Here is a 17,305-nt window from a genome sequence, read left to right as displayed (position 1 = left end):
TGCTATGGCTGCATCAAAGGGATGGTCTTTACATCAGATGGATGTAAAGAATGCCTTCTTGCATGGTGATTTGCAAGAAGATGTCTATATGGAGCAGCCACCAAGTTATGTGCATGTTGTTCATCCTGAATTTGTTTGCAGATTGAAGAAAGCCTTGTATGGCTTGAAACAAGCACCTAGAGCATAGTCTAACAAGATAGGACAGTATCTTGTCACTATTGGCTTTCACATTTTCAAGGCAGATTTCTCACTTTATGTGAAAAAAACAGAGAAATATATTATGCTACTTATCATTTATGTTGATGATTTGATTATGACAGGTGATAGTGATGAAGATATCCTTCATGTGAAAATGCTATTGAAGCAGAAGTTTGAGATGAAGGATTTGGAAGAGCTGCGTTATTTCTTGGGCATTGAGATAATTAGATCACCAAGTGGGATACGGCTCGTGCAGAGACAGTATGGATTGGACATGCTGTCCAAATATGGGATGACAGGCTGTAAGCCTATTTCAGTTCCTTTGGAGCAGAATGTGAAGTTGAACACAGATGCAGGTGAGCTTCTCGAAGACCCTGCTATATACAGACGCATAGTAGGAAGTTTGATTTATATGACTATTACCAGGCCAGATTTGAGCTATGATGTTGGATTGGTAAGTCAGTTTATGCAGGCTCCAAGGAAACCACATTTGGATGCGGCTAGACGCATACTCAAGTATGTGAAGTCTACATTGCAGTATGGACTATTTTACGAGACTGGGGTTCAGATACAGTTGCATGAATACACTAATGCTGATTGGACTGGTAGTATTTCTGATAGACAATCTACTAGTGGATATGTGTTCTCTTTTGGGAGTGCTGCAATCACTTGGAGCAACAAGAAACAACCTACAGTTGCCTTGTCGAGCACAGAGACTGAGTACAAGGGTGCAGCAACGGCTGCATATGAGGTAGCTTGGTTGCATAAGCTACTTTATGATATGCATCAGCCTACAGATGGACCAATTGTCATTTATTGTGACAACATGAGCAGTATACACTTGGCAAATAACCCAGTCTATCATGCTAGAACAAAGCACATTGAGGTGTATTATCACTATGTGTGGAAGAGGGTTTTACTAGGTCTTATTGATCTAGTTTATGTCAGCACAGAGGATCATGTAGCTGACATATTTACGAAGGCATTGGGCGCAGAAAAGCTGCGCAAGTTCAGAGACCTGCTTGGTGTGCAGAAATTAGGATTGAGCTCGAGGGGGAGTGTTGAGATATCGAACTCCACTCGTGATATGCCAAGATGACCGTTGTGCATTTATGTCACTGACTTGTTAGCTGTAGATGCGGTTGGTACACTGCCCATGAATAATAGCTAGATGACAACTATCCTTATCTATTCTAGTTCGTGGCTCAATTAGTATGCCACCTTAGTTAGCTGAGTTTGGTTTGAGACCCATATATAGGATTCTTCTATTTCTATGTACTTGAGTTCCTTTTGACTTACACAACTAAAAAGAGGAAAACTGTTTTCAGCCTCCACCTTTGTGTATATTCCCCCATTGTGCAAGCAAGAAAGCTACAAGTAAGACTCATTCCTTCTCTCCCACAATCCTGACAGTCACCACCATAGCTAACTCTACCTATAGATTAGCTTTCAAGACCTTTCAAAACCCTATTCTCTATTTCTACATTGCAAATTCACCGACATAGGTATTCCTCCCATTGCATTGGCTCTCAACTTGACTTGGGTAGTGCTAACAATGCTAGTGAAAGATTTTGTTAGGCCAACAAGAACAAGTCTAACCCTCTCCCCTAGGTGCTACCCTTAAACCGTAGGTGGAAGGTGATAAAAAAGATTGAAAAAACTCAAGACTCTTGACTTTTCTGTAGATTGTGATTTAGGTGCCCAAAGGGGGGAGGGGATCGACTTGAGATAACTGGTTATTAGAGGGGTTTGAGCTATGAAAGAAATACAAATTCTACTATCAAGACTCATAGACTGTTGTATTAGAACTGGGTGGACAACTATGAGATTGAAAACAATTGCAAGGGAAAGAGAGAGCACACACAGAAAAAGAGAGAACTACCACTAATTGTTTGAACTAGTTCCATGAGCTAAGTATTCAAAGCAACTCACAGAGAGAGAGAGAGAGAGAGAGAGAGAGAGAGAGAGAGAGAGATGGATTCAAACTACCATTAAACGCATTTTAAGTGAAAACGTCCACCACACATACGACCATAGTTTTTGCATGAAACATGTATGTATAAACATGTGTGGAATAAGAACAATAAGTTCAAGAAAATGAAATATTTATAGACATTTTAATCTCAATTTTTTATATAAATATGGAGTTCCTCCCCCAAATAGATGCTTGTGGATAAGTAAGTTTAATTTTACAAAGACACACAAAAGGGCTCCAACAAAACAAGAGGAAATGCATGCATATGCACTTTGGACACTTAGAAAACCCCATACTCACCTCACATTAACATAGATTCATGGAACATATACAAGTGCACACACCCACATTGAATCACCCATATACAATCCAGACTACAATCATAACTCAAATGAGAATCCAATCAAAAGATATCAGAATCATCAACTTCCCTATGTATAACTTGGACTATTAGTCCCAACATCCCTACACACGTCAAGAACGCCAAGAGTAAGTGAAGTTTAAAAACATAAGCTTAAGAATGGATACTTAAATAGAAGCAAGCCCATGGGCTAAGTTTCTATCATTTCTCCAAAGGTGCAAAGCAAGCTCAACCATGTTTAAGGCTAGTCCCAAAAGTAAGAATTTCTAATTGCACCCAACCAAAGCCAATGTGCCATAATACCAAACATAAGATTAATTTCAAACTGTACTGACTTGAGGTCAATGTAAGTACATGTGATAATAATCGCTCAAGTAAATTGTGTGCGCATGTGTGTGTGTAGATACTAGTACAGTACTAACTTAAGTCGAGGCAAATACTAGTAGTACTCGTGTGCATGTGTGTGAATGCATGAGAAAATAGTTGTTTTTGTATTTGTACCCTGTATCTGTTTATCTTTGCAATTCAGGGTGGGTTTTGTAATATTCTTATCTTTGAACTTCAAGGTGGGTAGGTGGGCTTTCAGCCCCCCTTGAGATTTCCAAGACAAACAAACAAATCCATAGCTTTAAACAACCTTAGAGATCCCTCCTTTTATCTACAAATATTTACCAAACCTTCAGGGGCATTCAAGAAAATATCTCAAAACCAGGGAAAACCATGCAGCTTTGTGACCAATCACTCCTCGCATCAGCTGGGACTGTCTCAAGCTTGCCTTGCTTCACATCATGTGAGCGATTATCAGGAACAGACAGAGGGCAATTTGATGAGGAACTTTCCCCACTCTGAGAACCATGTGCATACGTTAAAAAAAGTTCCTCTAGACCTGCCATTGCTTCCATGGATGTTCCTGCAGGGTCCCGGACAGAAGATGGATTTTCGAGACTAGACCAATTATCTGTGGATAGATTCTCCTGAAACAGATCAAACTCTTGGGAAAAGTACATGTCACTGTCACAGAGAGTTCCAACACCTCGAAATGCACTTCTACCTTCTTTCACCAAAAGATTGCCCAAGTCAGTCTTAGGACTAGACTGATTGTCTGGACCATAGACACATTTAGAGTTTACAGTGTGCATATCATGACTCTCCCACTTTTGTGTCTTCAAAGCTGCCTTATCACCAGAAACCTCCACCCCCATTAGAGATGATTCAGGAAAGCTCAACAGATCAACAATCAGATCCTTGCTTTTAGGCAGTTTTGCTATGTTACAAGAATCTCTATGTGCAGCTGGTGATAAAGGCTCGGACCAACAAAGTTCATCTATTGGCTTACTACCTTCTGGATTCAATGGCAAAGTGGGCCTGAACCATTCATCACGAGCATAGCTACTCTCTGGGCTATCATCAATAAGACTGTGTTGACTTTTAGCCACGTTGTTCAGACTTCCTTCATCTATGCAGTTTGTTAGCTTATCGTCCCTTGAATCAGCTGTTTCATCCTCAGATGAGCTTTCATATTTGCAAAATAGTGAGGTAGCTTTCTTTGTAGAAGGTGACCTGGCATAATAAGAATACCAAGATGACCCTGTCAAGACTTCTGCCTGAGGCTTTGTGGCATCCACCGTAATATCCTCCGTGCAAAATATATCATTTTCATCTAATGTGTTTCCATCCAACTCCTGAGGTGGGGCTGATGTTGATATGAAACTTGCAGGTTGAGAAATGCTGCACTCTTCGCTTTCTGAACTCTCAAAGAAATCTCTACAAGTGACCTTGTCATGTGAGGAATGTATGACTGATGGTGCATTCAAGGAGGAGAATGCGGACAATGCTGAAGCCCAAGCATCATCCAGGGATACGCACGGCTTTTCCCTAAGAGGCTGTTCTGATAGTGTTGAAGATCCACCTACTAGAGCTTCATATGTTATGGGTTCTTTGATCTGCAAATCCTCACCCAATTCACTAACAAGGCTTTCTTTCCTGGAGTTGATCTGAATGTCTTTGAAATCTACATATGCCTCAGCATATACAACTGGCTTTCCAGGACTAGCCTGAGCATCAGTTTGGACCTGAATTGGTGTATCCACATCCTTGGGATTAGATTCTGATGTTATAGAAGAATCAGAGAAGCCTGTTTCTACTTCAACTTCCCTTGATGCCATTGGTGCTTCTGTGGAAACCTTTAAACATTCTCTTTCCAAAGCCAACAGCCTTCCATCTAGACTTTCCACAGCTCTATGAAGATATGATTCCATCCGCACACATATGGCCTCCAATCTATCAAAGCGATCTGTAAATGTCTCAAGAACAGTGAGAAAGTTCTCCTTCGGGAAACTTTCATCCTCTTTCTGATCACATTTACCCTCCAAAAACTGTGGCTGGGCCTTGCGATTTGATGATGAAGTGTCAACATGACACTGTTCAGTTTGTTCTCCTGACACCTTTGAGTTGGTTAACTTATCTACATGTGAAGTAGCATGAGCTGTCTGTGGATGACATGCTGTTTCTATAGCAAAGTTTTGTGGCACACCACACGGAACATTCTGCCTGTGTCCTTTGTTTGCATCCCCCCCAGCATTGACAGTGGCAGCCACGGTCTCTGTATCCTCATCAACAACTTCCAAGTTTGTGTTTATAATTTTGTTATAAGGAGACACACAAGGGATATCTGCCAAAGCATTCACTTTATTCTCCTGTACTAGTGTTTCGTCACATGTGCTTGACCTTGCCTCAGATTGCACAGGTGTCTGCAATTCTTTGTCAAATTTCATCAAATCTTGGTCCATAGTTTGTGACCTTCCAAAACAGGGTTCTCGTGCTCGTTGGTCAGAAACCCCATGGACCATTTGCAACATGCTTGGAATCAGCATTGCAAGCAAAGCAGAGCTCCCTCCACTAACTGCCATCTGATTTGGCCTGTTTGAGCTTGAAACAAGGGGCGTTTGGACAGCAAGGAAAACCATCTGATCAATTTCAACACAAGATTTGTCTTGAAGAGAGAGACACCGAATTGTTACCGCTGCCCATGGGTCATGATCAACCAGTTCCAATTCTGCCTCATACATTCTACACTGGCCTAAGCCACACCCACTACATCCAGAAGATTGAAAATCCTTTTCAGAATGATGACTCACATTTTGATGGGCCAATAGATCAAGAGTAGGATTAGAATCGTCCTTTGACTGTAAAATTTCCATATTGTGAACTGTGAGCATCGTCGTTTTCAGTTTGTCATCATTGCAATCGTCTGCTCCTTCCTGGTTTGAATCCAACTCTCCTTCGATATTCTGTGAGATTGTCGAACTTTTATCTGGGAGTTTGCCATTTACTAACTTGCTAAACTTCACTTCCACCCAACTATCATCACCACTACTGTATACTGACCTTTGAAAATCATCTTCTTCTGCTTTTGCTAGGCTTTTACTTGTTACCGTTCCAATGTCTTTCACAGAACTTACAAGCGGCTCTGTATTTTCCAGTACATGACCTGTTAGGATACGGGTGTCCTCGCTGAAACAAAAATGAGCTGCAATATCAGATCTGCACTCACCACAAGCATCTTTATTTGCATGGTCCTGACAAAGCAACTTTGACGAGCACTCTGGAGAATTTACCCCTTCAGCATCCTCTTCTGTTGGAGCAGTTTCTGTATCAGGGACCCATCCACGGACTGTACAAACATAATCAGGGTCCATTTGAAGACTTGCTCGACTGTATAATTCACAAATCCGTGACGTACTCAAAGTGTAAAAACTATGGACAGAGCATAGTCTCCCCTGAAACTTAACTGCCCAAAATAGCAGAATAATTTTTTAGAAACCAGAACTACACGAACAGAATACTGAGAACATAATGTTAGCAAACATCTAACAAATGAACATAATAATTATTTTCACAGTTAGGAAAAATCCAACAAATGCACATGAAAAATATTTTCAGAATCTCCTCATAAATATTCTCATGAAGTAATAAGTTGGATTGTGCCTATAATTTACTATTATTAATCTAATGCCATGCATTGGGAGCTACTATAGGAAAAGACTTGCAATCAGCTGTTTTCTGGCAAGAACTGTCTGCATTCTTCTGCAGTTATCACATCCAGAATGACACTTAACTACAAGCCTGGAGTGTAGAGTCAACAAATTTCCTTCACTCCTATCCTTATGAGTATATACTTCAGCTCTTTGTCCACTACAAACATGAAGCTAGATATCACAAAACCCATTGTATCATGTATAGTACCCCAAAACAGTATTTCGGCAGCCCCGAAACAGAGCAGCCATTTCGGACTGAAACAGGGACAAGGAAACACCGTTTCAGTATCCTGCACTTGGACGGGCAGACTGGTTATCCAGAGCAATAACGCTTTGTTTTTTACATTTTTGCCTTCACATTCTGCACAATCGTCTCCTACTCTCCAGCACTCTGCCTCTTGCAGCTCCCAACTCCTCCTCCTCCTCCTCCTCCTCCTCCTTCAATCTTCTCCTGAGTTCTTAACTTCTTTCCGAATTCCCATTATATAATCATATCACCGGATCAATTTTGGAGGCATGTCACTCCAATCAAGGGATACAAGGGCTCCGGTGGATCAAAGAAGTGGTGGTGCAACTATTGTGGATTGGAGAAATTGGGGAGTGTAACCCACATGAAAGCCACTTGGCGTGCGTCCCCAACAAATATATCGGACCTTGCACAAACATGCCGGTAGGAATAACAGTAAGTCTCCATCTTGGGTGCCCAAAACGTATGGGGACTAAGCTGCAAAAGGATGAATCCTTACATCCAACACCACATGGAAGTAATGAAAAACAAATGGGGTAAGGAGAGGCTAATGGGCCTAGTGGCACTAGCCAAATCAGAGGTGCCAAAGGCCCATCAAAAAGAAGTGCATCCATATCCATATCGAGTCCACTTTGGATAAAACTGGTGAGGCTTTGCTTCGCAATAACTTTTTGCCGCAAGACAAGTAAGTTATTATTTAACTTTTACATATATAATTATTTAGTGCTAATGACTCATTGATGATTGATCTAACTTCTAACTTTCTAACTTATTTTATTTATGATCCATCATCTATCGCTCTCAAGGGTTAATGAGATTCGTGCAATGTGGAATGCACGATGGGATTGGTTCTATACACCAATCCATGTTGTTACACATATCTTGCATTTCCTTTGGTGCAGTGAGGAGCAGTACACTGAGCTTTCTTAATATTTTCTTGAGCAAATTTTAACATACTATTCATATCCTCCAAAAAATCTTTTGTTGCCTGAACCTTTTCCTTATGCAATCCTACTACATGAGGAGCTCGGGGCTGAAACCCATACATTAGCATTAATAGACTATATCCAATGGAAGAGTGCTTGGCACTATTATATGCAAACTCTACTATCAGTAAATTCTCTTCCCAATTAGTTTGCATTTTACTTACATATACTCTCAGCATATCTTCAAGGATTTGGTTAACCCTTTCAGTTTGCCCATTAGTTTGCGGGTGCTCTACCGTGCTCATGCTAAGTTTAGTATCCAACTTCCTAAATACAACACGCCAAAATTAACTATCAAATTTTCTATCCTGATCAGAAACTATATTTGCCGGAAGGTCATACAATCGGTATATGTTCTCTATGAACAATCTAGCCAGTTCTTGTGTTTTAACATCAATTTGAGTTGGAATAAATCTAGCCATTTTGGTTAACCTATCCACAATCACCCACACAGAGTCGTGCCCCCTCTAAGTCCTAGGTAACCCGACAATAAATTCCATAGAGATACTCTCCCATTTTCCTGAAGGAGTCTCTGATCGGTAGAGAAGTCCTCCCATTTTCAATCTTTCAGCTTTATTAATCTAGCACTTATTACATTTGACCACATAGTCAAGGACGTCCTTATTCATTCCAAGCCAATAGAACGGCCTTTTAATAAGACTATAAGTCTTAGTAACTCCTGGATGTCCCACACTAGGGGTATCCTGACGCTCAAAGAGTATTTGGCGCCTTATTTCTTCATCTTTCGGAACACATACCCTACCCTTGTAGAGTAAATAATCATTATCAATGGTAAAATTCTTCCACTTGAATCCCATTTAAGCAACCCTTGATGCTCCATTTCCTTCCTAAACATCCTCAGATGTTCCTTCCTCAGTGGGGGCCCTTCTATTTGGATCCCCATTTTTAATTGCTTCCCGTATGTTGGAATATGCCGGATCAACCTGGCATTTTCCTTTTAAGGATTCAAGCAAATCAGAAGTGAATTGAGTAAAACCCATTTCATTTATGATGGGCATTCTGCTGAGCGCATCAACCACTATATTGTACTTTCCTTTTCTATACTTTATCTCATAGTCGAACTCTCGAAGGAGTTCGGCCCATCCATCTTTACGCCCTTGTAGATTCGGTTGGTCATTAAGCCACTTAATGCTTTCATGATCGAACAAGATCAAAAGTTTGGCACCATACAAACAGTGCCTCCATTTCTTCATTGCATGTACTATTGCATAGCTCCGTCTCATAAACGGAATAATTCCATTTTGCACAGTCTAATTTTTTGCTTTCAAAAGCAATTGGTCGACCCTCTTGTAATAAGACCGTGCCTATTGCCCTATCATTGACATCAACTTCAACCACGAATGGTTTATTGGGATCCACAATTAATAGTACTGGAGCTGTAGCAATAGCTACCTTAAGTTTTTCAAAACTTTCATTTTGGTTTGTTCCCCAATGAAGATCTGCAGCTCTTCCAGGTTCCTTGGAGATGGCCATTCAATAATTGCCCTTACTTTTTCTGGATCCATCTTGATTCCCTCTTTTGAGATAATATGTCCCAAAAATTTGACCTCTTGTGCGAAGAATTCACACTTAGTTTTCTTTGCATAAAGGAAATGGGTTTTTAACAATTGGAATACTAGCCGTGAGTGTTCCAAATGTTCTCTTGATTCACTAAAGATCAAGATATCATCCAAGAAGACTACTACAAAGCGTCCTAGATAGGGCCGTAACACACTATTCATCAGCTTCATAAATGTAGCCGGTGCATTTGTGAGGCCAAAAGGCATCACCAAAAAGTCATAATGCCCATATCTCGTACGAAATGCCGTCTTAGAAACATCCTAGGCCTTAATTCTTACTTGGTGATAACCTGATCTTAAGTCAACCTTTGTGAAGAATTTTGCTCCTTGTAATTGATCAAAAAGATCTTCCATTCTGGGCATAGGAAATTTATTCTTCACCGTTATCTTAGTAAGTACTCTATAATCAACACAAAGCCGCATAGAACCATCTTTTTTCTTCACCAATAAAATGGGTGAAGCCCAAGGTGAATTGTTGGGTTGTATAAACCCCTTATCAAGGTAATCCTTGATTTGTCTTTCAACTTCTTGTTGCTATGTTTCACTTAGCCTGTAAGGTGGTTTAGAAACAAGGCGTGTATCCCTATCTATATCAATTGGGTGAATACATCACCCCTATCTGGTGGAAGGCCACTAGGTAAGTCAGATGGAACCACATCTTTAAATTCATCTAACAAACCACTTAATTCACTATTTACATTTAACTCACAAGCATAGGAAAATTATTGCTTTATATTACAAGAAGTAAAAGTGTCATGTACAAGGAAGAACCATAACATGTATACCTCACAAGTTTCCTTCTTCATCAACTTCTGTATTTCAAGGAAACGCATCAAAGGGTTATCAAATACTTCATGTTCACCTTGAATCACAAAAGTCTTACCATCCCTTTCAAATTCCAGTGTATTATAATGATAACTACGCTTTACGAATGGTTCCAATCCCCATAGCCACTCCCTCCCTAAAGTGATATCGGCCCTTTCCATATTCATAATCTAGAAATCAAGCTTATCTTTATATCCTTGGATCTCAATTTCCAAATTGAATACCATTGTATCCCATATTTTGTTATCCTGGCCTAGCATCATACGAATAATATATTGATGCTCACTCTTTTGTTGGGGAAGTTTCAACTTTTTAACAAGTGCATAACTTATGAAATTGTGGGTGAAAGAATCATCAATCATGACTCTAATTCTCTTCCCACCTATCGATCCATGCACTCTAAGTAAATCATGTGGCCTGAAGGTAGGTTGCCACATGGAAGTTTACATACAACACCCGTGTTGTACATCCTTGTGCAAAACCTCTAAAGATTTATACCTTTCATGCCCCTTTAATTCCAAGGTCTGCACTACATGGATTTGTTTCTCTTTTCCCTTGCCCTTGTCCTTATCCTTTCCTTTATCTTCCCCCTTCTTTCTTTGAGGGCAATTCCAAGCAGCATGGTTAGGGGATAGACAATTGAAACACAGCCTTTTTTTTTTGGCTTTATCAAAGTCATCTTGACTTAGCTTCGGCCGTACATATTGTCTCTTTTCAAAGGGTTGTTTCTTACCCTTAAGGAATGGCATTTTCCTTTTGAATTTACCTACAAATTTTGAGGCCTCAAATTCCTTAGTCTTGGGCTCTGTCTCGGTGAGGCTAGTGAGTGCACCTAGACGCGTGTTATCTTCATTAATTAATGCAAACTTAATTGCCTCTTCAAGCGTCTTAGGTGAACTCCTTTTCACTTCCTTTTTACAGGTCTTATCTAGTCCCCTTATAAATCCTCTTGTCTTTTGAAATTCATCTATTCCTTCCAGTTTGAGAATTATCTCACGGGGTGTACTCCTCAAGATATATCAGCAAAGGTCTTCCCTTTTGTCTAACAAAATCCCAATCTTCCCAATTTCTTTCCATTTCATTCTCAGGAAGGAATTCTTTCAAAAAGACCGATTCAAATTGAGCCCAAGTTTCAAGTATTTTATTTGCCTCCTTTAAAGTTCTCCACCATTTATATGCCTTTGGCCCCAAGGTTAAACTAGCCAACAGCGCTTGAAGATGTGGTGGAGTATTCTTTAATTTGTGTAAATTCTCCCATTTTTTGAGGAAGTTAAAGATAGTGCCTTTGTTTCTATATTTTTCCTCCCTATGAAACTGAGGGCGTTTCATATCATTTAATATTGACTTATCCCTCAGCTTTTGGTGGGGTTCCCTTGGATCTCGTGTAATCACATCTGCATCTTTCAATGAAGATGGAATATCCGAGGCCTCTTCTTTACCTTTATCCCTTTTGACCCTCTCTAGCAATAAGATTAATTGGGATTTTATTTCGGTGAGTACTTGAGTTAGCAACTCCATTTGAACCCCCATTGCTTGCACACGAGTAGGTAAATCATCAAATTGCTCTCATGCAGCAAAAAATTATTCCCAGTGTTCTTCTTGCATTTCCGTTTCATGGGGATCCCCCATAGGGTGGTCCCCGGAACTAGAGCCTTCCGTTGTCCCCTCTCTTTCCCCTCCATCTATACACTGGAATTGGAAAGAAAATGTGAGAAATTTGCAAGCAAAGGTGGAGCACTTCCCTGTATTGCGTCCGCCTGATTCCAGTTTTAAGCATGCTGGAAATTCCTGAAATTCGCTGCGGTGTCCAAGGCTTTAAAAAGCTTCCACGGCAAGTCGGTTGAAAATTTGTCTTCTTTCTAGTTGTGAGATCGCAAGCACCTGTGTTAATCAGCTCCTCCCGCAATGTGGAGTCTCAACCGCAGTGAGAATATCCAGTTGCTCCCAACCGAGTGAGTGTTAGGCTCCCGCGATGTGGAGTCTCAGCCGCAGTGAGAATATCCCCCTTTTCACTACGTCAGGAGAATAACCCTTTCGGATCTACAAATCACCGGAAAATTTACATATGGGCAAATGTCATCGGCCACGTGTACTGAGATACGGGCTGAGCTTGGACACGGCCCTTAGTAGCGGCGCCCGTCTCCAAGTCACGAATGGACGGGATCGTTGCCATCTGTCTCCACATCGCGAGTGGATTGGATCGTTGCTCTGATACCAGAGTTGTGAGACTGTCTTTGTGCAATCGCCAATGTTGCAGGACTGTCTTTGTGCACAGTCACCCCAAGAAAGAAAGCACGAGAACTCTCGATTCACCACCCAACCACGCTCAGGAAGATGCCGGAAAAACCCAATGTGTCCCTCTTGCCAGCCATCAATTTCTAACAAGTTATACTAATTTATAACTCACTTACTTTCTAAGCCCCCTGAACCACGTACGAGTGCCCAAGGCCCCCGAACGGTCATCTCTCGTGTTGTTTCCCCATAAGTTACATTCATTAATGTAACATTAAGCTACTCCATGGATTGTGAACAGTGGAGCTATCCATTATATAACCCCCGTCGTCGTAGACATTTTCTTTTTCCGAGTCTCTATAGTCCAACACGTCCAAGTTGAAAACAACTCCTCTATCACAATTCAAGCTCATGATCGCATCAATTTTGCCACTGAACAATATACGGATTGCGGTACACTGGATAATGTATACTATGTCCCCTAACTAGGGGTGAACTTGTTATTTGTTCAACAACTTTGTTAATTGGGTCGAACAATCTTTTTTATAGTGACCACAATAGAGATCCTTGACTGTTAAGCTAGTCTAGTGATTGCTCGCACTGAGCTACAGCCCAATGGCCTATACCACATGACCCCATAGCAATTAAGAAACACGTTTCTTTGAATTTGAAACTTACAAAACGTTTCTTAAAGTACGAAACGTTTCTGAGAGTAAAAAACATGGGCATTTTTAACTTTTTTTTTTTTTTGGTGAGTTGGAACCCAAAACATGGTTTTTTGATAAAAACTAAAGAGCAATGTTAAATATGATGATAATGATGATCTGTAATGACTCGTGAGGGCTCAATATTTTGAATGAGAGATTGATTTTTTTGTGATTTTGTTTAGTTACTGGACTTTACCAATCTAGTATCTATTCTTGTCTTTAGATTTGAATATCATACGACTTTAGTTTTATTTATGAGTTATTTATGATATATTACGATTCATTCTTGATTTTGACATTTTATCAGTTTGTTTTAAAATGAGAATCATGATGTTGCAACTTGACTCAATCCATACTATAGATAGGCTATTTATATATTCATTTCAATTTTCTTTGTTATATGATATGTATGAATCATGATGTTTGAGTTCTAAACCATAGTATAGCTTGTCCAAAAGACTAACTTTAACATAAGTGACAAGTCAATAATGCATCATGGATATGTAACGTATAATGTATTATTCTCAATTAACTCTATTATCACTCAAGCTCAATTAGCCATTCTTTGTTTAAGAGAGAGCTCCATAGAGGTTTAGAACCACTTTCCCCAGTTAAAACTATTAAAAATCCCCATACAAAAAAACTCGCGTTTCTTATTTTACCCCCTCTTGAAAGAAACTTACGAAACACGTTTCTGACGTTTCGTTTCTAAACGTTTCTGACGTTTCTAGTTGCTATGCATGACCCAATTTCTTTCTAAGCCAACAGCTAAGGACTCTCAATTCCACCACTTCCAAGCTTTAGCCACTATACAAGAGCTTATAAGCACTAAGCGTCTTTGGCATTTCGCTTAGGACATCTCAGATATGACTCTCTGTGAGTTGCTATATCCATAGATGGTAGATGTCCTTCCTTGCCTAAATAAATCACCAGATATCTATAAAGCTTGTCAACTTAGGAAATAGTATTATGTCTCATTCCCTCAACAATCCATATATAGAGCTGAGACGCCTCTTAGATTGATTCATGTTGATCTTTGTGGACTAGCGCCCCACTGCTGTCTTGAACAACGCATTGTACCCTTTTTTTTTATTGTGGATAGTCATTCTCGTTACATGTGGGTGTACTTTCTCAAGCATAAGTCTAATGCATTTACATATTGTTTTTCTTGGGTGTTGCTGATGCATAACTAGACTAGTCATTATGTAGGATGCATGAGGAGTAACAAAGGCGACACATTCACCTCCCACGAGTTTTTTCGAGTTTCTACAGGAATATGAAAGTTGACGCCAACTTATCTCTACCAACTTCCCTTCACCGAATGGAGTCATAGAGTGTAGGAACCGAAATATCATGAATATGGCACGCTCTATGCTTTTCATAGCAAAGCTCCTTCTGCACCTTTGGATTGAGGCTATTAACACTTCAATGTATATTCTCAACTAGTACTCAACTACTATTGTTCCTCAGAGAACTCTATATGAGACATTCTTTAGCTCTAGGCCTATAGTTTTCTACTGTAGAGTCTTTGGAAGTCGTGCTTATACACACACCCCTGATGACAAAGTAAACAAGCTCACTTCTCGAGTTGATCTCTTCTTTTTAATAAAATACTCCTCCAAAGCAAAAGCTTACCATTTGTTTGATCTTCCAACAAACAAGATGATCATTCGGATAGATATAATATTTAATGAAAGAGACATCGTGCAATCTTCTATACCAGATTTTGTGCCCTTTCCTTACATTGTTCTTTCTAAGATAGTGCCTTCAAAGCTAGCTCTACTATCCACTCTTGACCCACCAGCACATTCTTCACCTCCTAGGCCCCCTCCGCAAGACCTATTACCTCACTAGTACCAACAGGCCATGCAAGATTCGAGGATCCTTTCACTAAATTCCACTCTGGAGGGCCCTAGAAGATTTGTCCAGCTTACACCTCAAGCTTCATTAGCGTCATTGTTTACAACTAATTACATGGGGCATTCTAAGCCGGATAGTTGACAGGAGGCTCTTCAACACCCCCAAGAGCAAGAGGCCATAAAAAAGGAGCTAGAGAGTATTGACCAAAATGAGACTTGGACGTTGGTGGATCGTTTGAGCCACAAGAAAGTCATCAGGACAAAGTGGATTTAGCACCGAGGGGCCACTGAAGTTGATTCATCTTGACTTAAGTAGCAAATCAGATGAATCTCTAAATCATCCACAATGAGAAAAAAATATTGCGAACCATATTCCATGGCACTCATGCATCCATTTTCCACCTTCGCAACTTTGCTGTTCTGTATACATGCATACATCAAAGAAGGCCTACCATTCATATGATCCTCATACAAGCAAGATCCTGGTTAAGCCTCCCCTCCAAATGTTAGCTGAGAGAGTGTCAAGAGCCACACTGGCATCTTATGCACAGATATGCAGCTATGATAGCTTGCAAGCCATTTGTGAGTGTTGGCCATAAAGAGCTCAAGTATAACCCAGAAAGAGATCCAATGTATATGCCTTTTTGTGATCACAAAGCATTCTCATCCACAGGTGCTACCACATTATCAACCAGGACAGTGCAGTCATCACCAAGCCTTGATCCGTGTCATCAACCAGCGACTCTGCTCACGTCAATACCAGTCCTTGAGACACGATGGAAAACTTTATTTCAATACCAGTCCTTGAGAACGAAATTCTGCTACAGGCCTTGGTGCAGAATGACAAATTCCAAAAAAGTTCAGCTACCAAGATTCCTGAAGAAACCGACTTTGATTTGGGAAATGCATGAGAAATGACGGGATAGTATTACCGGTGATTTCACAGGGTACAGAGGAGTCTTGAGGACGGGCCAAGACAAGCTTCCGAGCGCTGGGCGAGGGAGGAGGCGAGGGTGGGACGAGCGGGTCCAGGGTCGCCGGGTCCAGAAAGACCACAGACACGCCCTTCTCCAGGGAGCCCCGTAACACCTCCCAGCTGCTCTCGACGGCCACTTGCACCAGATCCGCCATGGCCACGACAAAGCCTTTGCCTTCGTGGAAGATAAGCTGTCGAGATCCGTGATCGAAACACAGGCACGGTGAGAGACGGCACGGTGAGAGTGTGTGCGTCTGAGGAAGAGAACCTTTATAAATAATTCAGTTCATTAATTCAAACTTCTTCAAAGTTCACGATATGAGAGAGAGAGAGAGAGAGAGAGAGAGAAACCCTTTTTTTTTTAATCTTTCAATTCATTAATTCAATCTTCTTCACTATTTAAGAGAGAGACCCTTTATTAGACCCCCCTTTGTAAATAGACCCTTCATAAACATATCAATTCATGAATTCAAACTTATTCACAGAGAGAGACCTTTTGTAAATATTTCAATTTATGAATTCAAACTTACTCATTGCGCGCGTATGTGAGACAGAGATCCCTCCTTCACATGATAAGAATGGGAAGAAGTCCTTTTGAGCCCCCTTCTTGTGTGACCATGAGATTCAAGTATAATTTTTGTTAAGTTTTTGTTTTTTGGATAGACAAATTGCATCATAAACTATCTGCGTTATGCAAAGTTGCATGTGCAATAATGCACTACAAGTAAAATGTTTACTTTGAGACCGAACTAAAAAGCATATGTAGTAATATTTATAATACTTACATTTTTATTGAATTATGAGATTTGGAGGCCCTTATTGGGAATTTTACTTTGATACTAATCTAAAAAGCATATGCATGTATATTTGTAGCATTTACTCTTTTATTGCATTATAAAGTTTAATGGCCCTTGCATGACAACTCTGAGCACAACACCTTGGCTTACTCTCTAAACCTCGATCGCATATAGACTAGCATAATGCAAGCAAAATGCATGGATTAAGCATAAGATGTGTTAAGGTTCAAACCATGTGGAATACAAAAGCTTAGCATATGCTCATGGTTGTACTATAACTAAATGTAAGGTTAATATTCTCACTTATTAATTTATGTGCATTACAATATTAGCCATTTTTATCAAACATGTTAGCATCAAGGCCATAAAGTAAGGATTACATATCAATATTTAAAAATATAAATATTTAGTATCCAAGTAAAGATACTAGCCATAGAGCAAGGACTTAATGTCAATGGTAAGATAGATACATCTTAGTATCCAAGCAAAGACTAGTGGATGGGAAGCAAAGACCTCATGTCATAT

General features: G+C 40.1%; 1 protein-coding gene across 4 annotated transcripts; it reads right to left on the bottom strand.

Annotated features, from left to right (window-relative positions):
• Positions 1-2,821: 2,821 nt before the first annotated feature.
• Positions 2,822-16,250, bottom strand: LOC148012582 (40S ribosomal protein S27). Of its 4 annotated transcripts, none has more exons than XM_087668851.1 (3): positions 15,940-16,250; positions 6,088-6,324; positions 2,822-6,003 (listed from the first exon to the last, which is right to left on the bottom strand). In XM_087668851.1, the coding sequence occupies exons 1-3, from the start codon at positions 16,136-16,138 to the stop codon at positions 3,224-3,226; spliced, it is 3,216 nt and encodes a 1,071-aa protein (XP_087524977.1). In that variant the 5' UTR covers positions 16,139-16,250; the 3' UTR covers positions 2,822-3,223. The 4 variants fall into 4 exon arrangements, with proteins under 4 accessions (XP_087524977.1, XP_087524978.1, XP_087524979.1 ...); XM_087668852.1 differs by having other exon boundaries at positions 2,822-6,077; positions 6,152-6,324; positions 15,940-16,078; XM_087668853.1 differs by having other exon boundaries at positions 2,822-6,047; positions 6,152-6,324; positions 15,940-16,078.
• Positions 16,251-17,305: the final 1,055 nt, after the last annotated feature.

Source organism: Lygodium microphyllum, chromosome 27 (assembly GCF_053477565.2).
Source record: "Lygodium microphyllum isolate KBCC chromosome 27, Lygodium_microphyllum_v1.1.10, whole genome shotgun sequence".
In the NCBI taxonomy this organism is placed as follows: Eukaryota; Viridiplantae; Streptophyta; class Polypodiopsida; order Schizaeales; family Lygodiaceae; genus Lygodium; species Lygodium microphyllum.
The sequence above is the reverse complement of the archived record's forward strand: the minus strand, read 5'-3'. Positions and strand labels throughout refer to the sequence as shown.

Coding starts and splice junctions, on each gene's coding strand:
- LOC148012582 (XM_087668850.1), bottom strand. CDS start 16,138: ATGGCGGATCTGGTGCAAGTGGCCGTCGAGAGCAGCTGGGAGGTGTTA. Junction 6,325..15,939: donor TGTACCCTGTGAAATCACCG/GTAATACTATCC, acceptor TATTTTGGGCAG/TTAAGTTTCAGGGGAGACTA.